At 36.9% G+C, this 12,066-nt stretch overlaps 1 protein-coding gene across 6 annotated transcripts in view; it reads right to left on the reverse strand.

Moving 5' to 3' along the window:
* Positions 1–12,066, reverse strand: part of COL19A1 (collagen type XIX alpha 1 chain) — a 208,568-nt gene that overhangs the window by 107,621 nt on the left and 88,881 nt on the right. For all 6 annotated transcript variants that reach the window (XM_087774800.1, XM_087774795.1, XM_087774797.1 and 3 more), the window contains one exon: positions 4,325–4,378. In XM_087774800.1, the coding sequence (XP_087630926.1) occupies positions 4,325–4,378 (54 nt within the window). The remainder of the gene's footprint in view (positions 1–4,324; positions 4,379–12,066) is intronic.

Genomic DNA, 12,066 nt, shown 5'->3' on the forward strand with positions numbered 1-12,066 from the left:
CAGGTTCACTGAGGCCTGAGAAAACTGTATCATACACTGAAAATTTTCTCAGAGACAGCAGCAGAGAGTGCTTATACATCATCACAGAAAAGAAATGAAACAGGTAAAATGTACCAGCAGCTGACGACAGGTGCCTTTCCCAATGAAAAAATGCAAAGATCAGCGGGACCTCAACCAGAGAAGTCCAGCAGCTCCTGCAGCAGCCAAGTGTTGCCCACTGGAAACGCACCTATTTGTGCGGCATACACTACATTGCATGCACGTGGCAATGGCAAATGCTGCGAAGACTGGCATAATCTTTTGAGGAGAACAGGTTTTTCACTCTAAAAGATATCTGTTTGGAAAAACATCATTCATTATTTCCAATTCCTTGGCCTGCATTAAAGTAATCTGGTTCAATCCCATATCAGGTTAAAATCTCCTAGAACACGTATTATCTAAAGTACTGAAAATACAGTAAACAATCCAACACACTAACCAACAATGTGCAACCAAATTATTATAGATCAAATTAACAATCTCTACAGAGTAATAAAACTTGGAAATACTCTAATGAGTAAGACAACAGAACTACACTTTCTCTGCAGAGCAGCCTTAAAACCTAAATTAAAATAACAGCTTCAGAGTCAGCTGTACAACACCAAGCTGTATATGTTAGGATAACTTTTCTAATTTAGCAAAGTGTTTTCAAAGCTCCAAACAATATATTATTTTTCAGATATGTCTCATGTACTTTTACATGTTGCCATTGCTCTTTTCTCATTAATGTGATTCAAAAACTTCAAATTGTTACACTACTAGAATTTTCTGGATCCTGAGCAACAGCTACTGTCTCCTTATACTTTTGTTCCTCAAACTCTAGATATAATTAAATATCATTACCAACTTTGTACTTTCAAGCAATAGCATTCTTCCCTTCCCATGCAAATATTTCCTTACAATGCTAATACTAAAAGAGTTCAAGATTAGAGAGGCAGGCCATAAGGGTGTGAAGGTAAATGACTATTACTATAATATCGAGACACTGGATCCCTTTAAAAATATTCTTATTTCTGTACACCTTTTCCCACAAGCATAAAAATAAAAAGGCCCAAGACGTTTTCCGTTTTTCTATTGAAAACCTGGGATTTTCTTCATTGCTCACTGAAATTCAGAGGTCCATCCTTTGACATCAGGTATGTAAAGAATAACAACATTTTACGGAGGAAAGTTTTTAAAAAGTCACTTAGGGTATTACCTTTCCTAGCATGAGAAAAAAAATAACAAGTGAATCACTTGGTTTAATGCTGTAGAGATTATATACTAGATTTTAATTTCAGATTTTTTTACACTTTTTTTTTTTTTACAATTTACAAGAAATACTCTATTCTTCCCCTAGCTATGCATGACACATGCTGATAGATATGACAAAACTACAAAAAGAGTCCAAAAGTTTCAATGATAAAGATTTTCTTTCCATTTCAGTTCAATTGACAAGCATATGAATACAACATAAATCTTACTCCACAGATAGTTTCACGGATGTTTGTATTGCAAATTTGTCCTTATTCTATATGGGATATGACTGTGATGGAGAAAAAACTATTTATCAGGATTTCTTTCACAGTGTCTATGAAGCTCCACTTGTTACAGTGATACAAATGATGGCATTATTAATGTCAAGTGGCTAAAAACGTCTCAAGGGATAAACCAGAGATACTACTCAAGCAAACTGGCTTTTCATATTATACAGGCAAATACCTGCTTACAGATGTAATGTGAACACATAGCACAGGAGGACTACGTTAGTAATATATTAAGTTATTTGTAACTACTCCTTAAGAAGCTAAAAACAAATGGCAGCCACATTACTAGTATTTATAGTAAGTATTCATGTTGTCAGATGGATTTTGAATAATGTCCCAGACTGGGACACGGCTTTGTAGATCTTGGCTGAGATTCCTGGAGCGATAAACTGGGAGATGTGCAGAGCAGTTAAATATATTCACAGTTCCTGCATCCAAACCTGGTTCTCAATGAGATTAACTGACCCAGTTATCACAACCAGTGAGGAATAAGGGAATTAAACTTTTTAGGTATCTCTTCATCATTACAGAAAGTCTAGTCTCGAAATCAGGTCTGGCTTCCCCTCTGTCACGCTACTTCATTCCAGCAAGAACTTTTTGTACAGCTAAGAGAACACAAGTAGTAACAGCAAGCAAAACTGTTCTGTGACACCTACTTTCCTGATTTTGATTAAAATAAATTCAAATATGTTTCTACCATTTGTGCAAGATAAAATGTTCAGTCATCATTTTCAAATTCTTCACTTGCAAGTACGGAAACCCTCACTCCCGCAGGCAGAAACAACAGCTGCCAGCAGCCGATACCACTAGCTTTAAGTGTTTTCAGGCTTTCTTTATACAGCACTGCAGATTACACCCATGTACGCAGATTAACTTGATTATTTCAGAAATATCGGATGTTACATTTCTGTATGCGGAATGAGTTTGAGAGACACTGATAGCGACCAAGAGTCAATGATACACAGCCCTTTAAATTTAAACTTAATGACTGGCATCTCCATGCACAGTGATAACTGAATCCAAAGCATTTTTTATGTGTTGTTAAAAAGGAATTATGTGTGGCTTCAAACAATATAATGTTATAGTGCCTTGTGCAATTTTACTTCCAAAATGTTTTAATGACAGTTCCCATGATAATAATTTACCATTTCTTGACACATTACAACATTTCAGTAAATATTTCAAAATATAAAGGTTCGATATTTTACACTTTCACAGTGCCACTATGTCAAATATGTTCTAGAGTTCACCAGATACTTGGTATACCTTACTCTTCCGAAAAGGTTTATGGAACAAGATCCCATGTAGTAAAGGAGATCGTGTAAGACCAACACAGAAATGTCCCCAGAGCTATGGAAAGAAACACAGATGTGCTTTTTCCATGCTGTCAGCATATATGTATGCATGACAGAAGTATATGGTTCACCTTTACAGACAGGCAGGCTACAAGAGAATACCTCTTTGAATACCTAAACATAGTTTCAGCTCAGTACATGTTTTCATATGGAGGACATCCACTATTAGTCAAAAATAGCCTGATTTATCTAGCATTAAATTATAATAACCTGAAATAGGAAAAATATTTTTATGGTTGCAGTGTGTGTAGAAAGCCAGATGACATAAAAAGTGTCATAATTACATAGTCTGTTTCACTGCATTTTCAGTAGACCCAGCTAGACTGTCATAGCTTTTTTGTCTTAAATGCTGACCTTTTTACTCTTTTGGTAAAGTTGCTTAAAAAAGCTTTGCTGAATGGTTTTTCCAAATCCTGTATCTGGACTCCAGTCCTAATGCCACTCATTGCCCACTGAATTTGGACAGTCAGGTTCAGATCCCTCTGTGAGTTGCTCTCTGCCTTCAACTATGATGCTTTGCAATTGGAGAGCCAACAGTATCCTGCATTAAAACCTAAATCCAAGTTGACCCCAGCCAGGTCAAGGAGAAGCAGGGGAAGAAGGGGACAAAGAAAATGGCTTTTTTTTTAAATCTTGCTGGTTGGCTATTTTCGTATTGCATTGAAAAAATTTCTGATTTTCTGCCCTCTCATCTTGGTTTAATATATACAAAAATTAATTTAAATTTAAAAATAAATTAGGCAAAAGTAAGGTTTATTACTGGGTGTGTCTATAGTGTTAGCTCAAGTTCAAGCTTCAATGTGAGCTCAACGATCAGGATTGTCCAGTATTTTTAGGCACAGATTCATACTCTACCTCAAATATGGACCAGACCAATTAACTACCTAGGCAGTGAAATCTGGCAGAGAAAAAAAGTGAAATTTTAACTCAAATTCTCTATCACACAAGCCACATGGCACAGTGAGCGACCCATGGCTCTCACCCAGGAATGGCTAACAGCCTGTGTATTTTCCTTTTCAGAAAGCAAGGCTCCAGGCCTAGCTTTACGCTGCCTCCAGAAATGCCCCCTTTTCCAGCAGATTATCCAGCCAGGAATGATTCCCATCTATACCGTGTTTCTTTAATCTCCTTGCTTGTTTCAGTTTATCTCATGAGCCCTCAGCAGAAATATCATGGAACCTACCACATCCTTACCCACAGCTCTCCTGTCCAACCTGAAGCCCTAAGAACTCATACCTCACCTGAATGCATCTCTCTTTCTTGCCCCATCCTCTTGTGGATGTTAACTCTCCAGGTATACACATTTTCTAAATCTACCACTCTCCTTACATAAATTCTGAATTTCATTGCTTAACTATCCCCCCAAAAGTTTGTAACTTGACTATTCATTGTCATTCAGTTTACCTCTCTTCCATGAATGCCTTCTGGTCCTGGTTCTCCTTTATCTCCTTTTTCACCCTAAAAGAATGAATATTTATTTTATTATATATACAAGACAAATACTAACCCATGACACTTTTTAACAGGAAAAATATTTTAAGATTCTGGTCTGTTCTACATGAAGTGCTACATATACATTGCTGGCTGCACAAGCAAAACTATTTCTTACGCTCCAACAGAAATTCTTTCCAAATAAACGCCTCTGAAAAATGTCTAGCACTCTGAGAGCTACAGTTCTCTCTACTTCACAGTGCCACTGAACATCCATAAAGACTCACCACAGAAAAATACTCTTGGTTCTCACAGTGCTCTGAGAACATGGTGGTGAAACAGAAATTTACACTAGGGAACAGTTTTCTTTTTTAAAATCTTAACATTGACATTAATTGCTTTCATTTTGAGACTGTTTTTTAATAAACAATTCTTGTTTTAAATATCTGATAACAGAACTGTCAATATTATCATTTGTCTTTGACTCATACTGGTATATGGTTCACTGATTGCATTTGAAAAATGGAAACAATTTTTGTTCTGAAAATTTTCTCACAAGTATGAACATGAACAACATTATGAATCAAAAGAAAAAAATGGTGGGAAGGATCCTTCAGAATCAACTTTACAAGCTGGTTGCTGTGTTTGCTCATGAAACATTGACTACAAAACACAATATTCTTTGTAAGATACATAAAAGGATTCAGTTCTGTATTATCTCTAACTACCATGCTATGCTATTTCATCACATATTTCATCAAAGTGAACAAAATACACCTGCTTAAGAAGCATAATTTAAAGGAGAATGTTTTCCAGAACCAACAAGTCTAAACAGCTCTATAATTGCATCTCTGTCACTAGACTGACCTTTGTCAAATCATAAAAGTAACATAATTCTGATAAAAGCACAAGTACTGACTTTACTAGAGTCCAAGCTCTTCACATCAACCAAAGAAAGCGAACAGCCTTGCACTGAATTTCCACTATCTCCAGGGGACTACATTTGTCTGAGCAGAGCGTATTCATTATGTCAGCATCATCTTCATAATTCTGTTAGGTAAATGGTATTGAACTGAGATCATTCAGCTAACTCCATTTGTGACACAGCCCTGATCCAGAGCTATTTCTCCAGTGGCAATGACAGAGGGCATTTCATCTAATAATCGGTTTTGCAAAATGAGTTTATATGAGCTTTCTCAAACAACTGAAGCCTGCTAACAAATTAACAACGGCAAACTGAGAATTTAATAATCCCATGCACAAAATGGCTTTGCTAGATCATTGTTTCCATTTTAATACATCTATGTTGATAATAAACCTAATGCTACGCATTAGCCTGAATCATACTGTTAAGGTTTTTCCTCAAGTATTGCCTTTCTTGCTTGTCAAAAAAAAAAAAAAAAAAGAAAAAAATTAAACCATATACATCTATGCATTTTTTGCAAAAGTTTAAATGACACCAAATGGTTATAGGAATTTAACACCGGTTATTTTAGTATGTTTAAACTATAAAGTCCTCTTTGTTCTATGTATCAAGGCATTAGCTGAGACAGTAATTTTCTTTCACTGTTAGTTTAAAAAAATAGCAGCTGAAGTCCCAAACTTACTATTCCTTTTTAAATAGCTCACTTAAATTTTTAGAAGAAACTGCAAAAACGACATTTTACTTTTCATCACTGTGACACTGGACATTTAATACTGCTTTCAGGATCTTTCAACCAGTATCAGTTAGACTGCTACAATCTTGCAACAGCTACAAAGGTACAGTCATATATTTGACATAAAATCTCCTTATCTGAATATATTTCTAGAAGATTTAAAAATCATTCCAATTTATGGAGCTGTTTCTTCTTCTATGATTTGCTTATCTGCTTTCATACTTTAAGAGAAAACGATGTAAATATGTACAGATTTGCTTCAGAAGTAGTAGCATCCTGTAAATTCCTTGATGTATAGATGGAAACCTAAGGTAAAAGTATCTTGTCATAACTTGTTATGCAACATCTACACGTACATAAAAACCTAAACAGAGAGCCTAAGCCAGAAGACAACCCTCCCCTCACCCTCGCTTATCATTTGCCTTGATGTTAGATGAGCAGCATGTGTTGGACACCATGCCTTTTTCTTCTACAGCAGGCAGACAGGAACTTTAAAATGCCGGCAGGCAGTTCTAGACACAGACAAGTGTGGCTGGTGAATGCAGGGAAGAAAGAAAAATCTGCATATCTTGTAAATCATAAGGAAGGGAGTTTAAGATGTTTGTCAGTTTCTTAGACAAAATGATAAAAAGCACCCCGTTAATGAGCCTCGGACCTCTGCAGAGTCCTACGACCCATGGACCTTCTGACAGGTATGCAATTTTACTGTGAACCTATTCTGATTTTTTAATGGAGTAAATGATTTGTCCTCGCCCAGCCTGTCGCATGGAATGTCTGTGTCCTCTGTGAAGCCAGAATTCAAAACAAACAGAGGCCCAATTTTTACAATTTATTCTCATGAGAGCTGAGCCAAGTCACGCTCATTTCTGCCTTTATGGAGTGCACTATACTGCATAATTAACAGCTTCAAATCTAGCCAATTTGCAGAATTGCTGAAGCCACTCTGCAGCGTAGAGGAGGCTGTTAATAATCAACATTGTGGCTTACCTCATAGATGAACAAAAAAGAGAGAAAAATGTGTTAATGCCATTTTACATCTAATGTTCCTGCCTGCTTATACTATATTCAGATGAGGCAATTAAAGATTATTTATTGCAAAAAAAGGATGACAAAACTCTGGAAGTACCATGCCTTGTTTGCTAGTTAACTAAAACTAATCCAATATAACACTGAATTATTTGTGTTTCTTTGAGTGCATTCTGCTTTCAATTACCCCAATGGAACAAGCTGATGGGGTTGCTCCAGTCTAACCGCTGGGAGGGATTCAGTCTGCTGCGTGTAATAGCAGATACACTGAATTCAGTGGTCACATTCTTTAGAGCCAGGGGTTCACGCATGGTTGCTGCAAGATGAGAGTACCAGCCTTCAACTCACTTGTCCACTTTAAGGCTGCCTCATTTTCCTTGCATACTATTGCCTCCTTATTATAAAGGCAAAGTAATGTATTTGGAAATAAAACACATTCATATCTAAAAATTTACGTAAAAAGGTAAAGTTTTTTTTTGCAGCGCTGCCCTGTTAATGATACTGATCAGGCATTCCTGATATCCTTTCTTCTGAGCATTTTAAAGGACCATGGTTAACAAAAGCTGAAATAGTCTCCAAAGCATGCAAGCTATACAGTATCACTAACTCAGTGAGGATACCTTATAAGTTTTAACCTCTGAAACTCCATGATTTTACCCTACATATCTTTAACATAATTATGGCTTGTTGTTGTTTTTTTAAATACTATTCTGTGTTTTGCTACAGCTCGGTCTCAGCAGAATGCTCTATGTGAATTTTCTTTTCTTGCAACCATTTCTCCATAGCTTCTTTTAAACTGAACGCAGCTCATAGTAATGCTTACAGATTTTTCCTAAAGAAGTTATGAATTTAAAAAATGAGCATCTTCAATTCAAAAAAACCCCTATGGCTCTTTCTGTTTTTTGCTCATAGATTGGTGGAGAGCTGGGGTTATGAAGGGCTCCATCCCAATAACATTCTTATTGACTGACTGGTAACCCTTCTGCAGAACGTGGGATGGTATACACCAGGAAAGCGGCAATACTCAGGGCCAAGCACCTCAGGACTGCTGAGACACTATACCATTTAAAGGGAGTAGAAATCAAGGCAGACTAATGATCTTGTCTCAGTTCAGACTGAGAGGAACTATGCAAGGAAACGAAAGAATGACACAAGAAGCTTATTTCCAAACAGGCTGTAACCCTGTATCACCTACGACTATTACCTAAGCAGGGTCAGAAAGACACAGCACAAAACATTGCAGAAATACACTTCTATTTCTAATAAACTGAAATCAACAGTGATGACCTGGAAGGATGTCACCATGAAGCCTGTATCTTCCCAAACCACCTATTTAGGATACTCAGACACAGCAAGAAAGCAGGTGATCACAATGCTCCATAGGCATCAGGAATTCAGAGAGCTCAGTAGATACACTTACCAAGAAACTGTGACCAAAAAACTGATTCTAAACTGTGCCATCGCCGTCTTGTGAAAGAGCCCCAAATAACAGGTGTCATGCCTGACCAAGCCGGATAACATGTCAGGAGAAAGATCTTTCCTACCTGCTTCACTTACCTCGACTGAGCAATACTGAAGACGTTCATGCTGGCTAACTACCGCTTAGTGCCACGCATCACATTTCTAAGCAAGCTCTAAGCGTTTCTTAGCCAGACAGGCTATATAAAGGCAAACTACCACCTCAACCGAGTCCAAAATCTTAGGCACAGAATGATCTGAAGCGAGGCCAGCCCGTGGCTCCAAAACTACACTGATGAATTGCCTCTCCCTGTCAGCGGGAATGAGGCAGCCATCCATTTTTATTCTTCGTAGAAAAACCTTAAAATGCAAAATTACCTCAATCAATCAGAACAGCAATTAAAAATATCAAGTCCAATAAATATTACAGTGTAGTGCTCTCCAAATGGAGAAATCACATGCACAAATAACAAGTAAGGAATAATCCCTCTAGCACTACTGCAGAGAAGGATCTGGGGATTATCATGGATCACATAGTGAGCAGGAGTCTGTAACACAAAGCTATTTTTAAAAGGCCAGACTCTGTTCCGGGATGAGCCAAATGCAAATTAAAAAACCCAATTACTCTGGTTTACTTGCCACTGATGTGAACAGTGAAAAACAGTGTCTAGTTCAGGGCATCATATTTTTCATGGAATTTTGTCAGCTTTTAGGTATCTGTTTCCCAAACCAGAATGATAGAAAGTTTGAAAAAAAAAAAAAATTAGGAGGACAGAGGGAACACAGGACACACTGATGAATCTCAAATATGGGAAAGAATGCTATAAATGGGACAATAAGTTTTCCACAGTAAAAATACAAATAATGGGTTTAATTTGTAGGCAAAAGGATTTAGGGTGGGTTGGGGGGGAGGTGAAATTGGAGTTAAAAAGGCAGGGAAGTACTGTAACGATCTAAGAATAGAGAGAAATTGCCTTAACTGTAGATTTTGCTTGAGAATGCTCCAGACAGACTTGATGATACATCATTGTATGTGTGCCTTTATGGGGGAGAGGCAGATACAACCCTGTACACTCTTCCAGGGTAACATTTCCTCTAGACTGCTCCTTGGTTCTGCTAGGATTGCCCCCTCTTGGAAAATGTGACAAAGTCACATGTAAAATAGTTTTAGCTTTTCTTAGGATGATGTCCTGGCTGAGTAATGATTACAGTGTTTGCAGGAGACACATGTCTTAAGGAGTCAAAATTCTCTCATTTAACAAATAAATCCTCCTTTTTCATGAAGGCATTGAAAGACAGACAAACATTGATTCAAATGCCAGCAACATACAGGATAACAATATGACTGAGCTGTTTGCACTGTCACCATGCTATTATCACCAAGCACGATGACTGAATAGTATCAGTTCAGAGATAAAGAACGGCAAAATAAAAATCAAACCAAGTAGCACAGAGGAAACAGGAGCAGACAGATAAACGTATTCTGAACAGTCAGCAACCTCTTTAAACTGAAGGACTGTATCCACATTTGATCAAGTCATGTAGTTTAGGCATACTTTTACATTCTTCATGAAAGCTAAACTCTCACATTGCAACATCCACAAACACCCATTTCTAAAATAGTCCATGGCATCCTGTCAGGCAATAAAGCGTCCTCAGTTATTGCCTTATTGAAATCTTCTCTTACATAGCTTACAGAACTATGATATACTGGAGAACTCGGCCTTCAGAAAACTCAAATTCTATTCTTTCACAACTAGAAAATGCCACAGCAAGGCTACCAGCAACGCCTTATTGAAAACACAAGTGAACAATCCTTTGATCTCTTAATGTGTTCCTTACAGATCTCTGAATCTCACTTTGGTTCTTATCTTCAATGTAACCCTGTATTTTGGAAATTTAAAAGACTGCCTAACATCCCCGATGCTGAACAGAGCTAGTAGTTAAGATCATTAATGGAATACTAAAAGGCATTAAATAATACCATGATAAGTGGAAAAATTAACCTATGTAGAAAATATATAACATACATTTTCATCTAAGAGACTTGTTAAGGTAAAAGAAACAAAAAGACACAACTTCGTCCTTTTCAGTGGTAGATGTTAGCCATCACAAGAAGAAAAAAATACTGAGATTTTGGATAACTCCTGCTTGCTACAATTTATACAAGACTAACCACAATCTAAGATTTAGCTTTGTTATTCAATAATAAATGCCCCAAATGAATGTACTCAGGCTTAAGATATCACACCGGCTTTGCTTTTTGCCATATTAAATTTAGATGTTGTGGTTTGCAAACTTTGCTCTGTATGCTATCCTGCCATGGCTTATCCTGCCACCACCATTTCACTTCTTTCTTTTTTTCTTCAAACCTTTCGATGTCAAGGAGAAAAAAACAAACAAAATCAACTTCCAAAACTCCACTCTTTTTGGTAATTATTTGATCATATATTCCCAGACTTAACTTGAAAGAAAAATTCTTAATCCAATATTAAAGTTTTATTCATAAAAATAAGAAAAATAATACAACCTAAAACATGAGCTATCTGAAAGCAGAGTTTCAGTCTCCTAAATAATATGTATTCTTAACATCCACTTGAATATATTAATGCTCTCTTCAGAGAAAGTACAGTCAGTCAGGTAAAATGTGTTTATAAGGGAAAGTCACTAAGCTTTTTCGTGGTGATCTTCATTTGCAAATGCTACTTGGTATTTACGTGCAGAGGCTTTAGTGGATGTAAATAGCTTTCTAAAATAACTCAAAGCTTCCAAAAAAAATCAATATGATGTTTATTTCAAGAATTACATCCACAGAAATAAATCACAGAATATATTTTAAAGACTCTAAAAACCCCACTGTGAATAGTAATGGAGATTCTGTTCTTTACTCACTCCATCTTGCTGAGTTGCACAATACTTTCTATACATAGCATATCACTTCGGTTTAAAAATTGGTGTATTGCACATAATTTTTTGTGCTATACCTTTCCTCATAATCCAAAAGCAAAAGGCTTTCCAAACTATAAAGACTGATGAATTCAGTCAGACAACTCATACATGCAACTTTCCATGAAGAGGCTATACAGGGTACATTCATGGTCCAGTTTTCCTCTCCTTCTACGGTGTCTCTGGCTAACCTCATCTGTAAATACAAAATCAACAATCATTTCTATGAGTCATCATTTAAACTTCTACTCCAGACTTGCCTCCTATCCAAGTGACCGTCTTAACTTTCCAGTACCTTCTTGTTGATATCTAACCATTTGAATTAGTTTTAAATGTTTCTTTCAACATTTTTGCCTTGAGAAAGCTTCCTCTTTTGTCACTGAAAAAACACTGATTCTATTGGTCACCAAGAACCGGAATAATCTTGAAGTGAGCCTCTCAGATACAAACCACATCCAGACCATAGACATAACCTTTTCCAGCTATCAACAGAGCTACCACTTTCATCCAGACTTGATCACACCATTTTCACAAATGCTCCCTCATCCTGCTCTCACCCACCCATTAGGAATGTCATCGCTAAAACTCTGTTCATCATTTATGTTCTCCTTTGCTGGTTCTCATGCA

This window comes from Nipponia nippon, unplaced genomic scaffold (genome assembly GCF_047370975.1).
Source record: "Nipponia nippon isolate SJK-2023a ecotype South Korea unplaced genomic scaffold, ASM4737097v1 scaffold_4, whole genome shotgun sequence".
Taxonomy (NCBI): Eukaryota; Metazoa; Chordata; class Aves; order Pelecaniformes; family Threskiornithidae; genus Nipponia; species Nipponia nippon.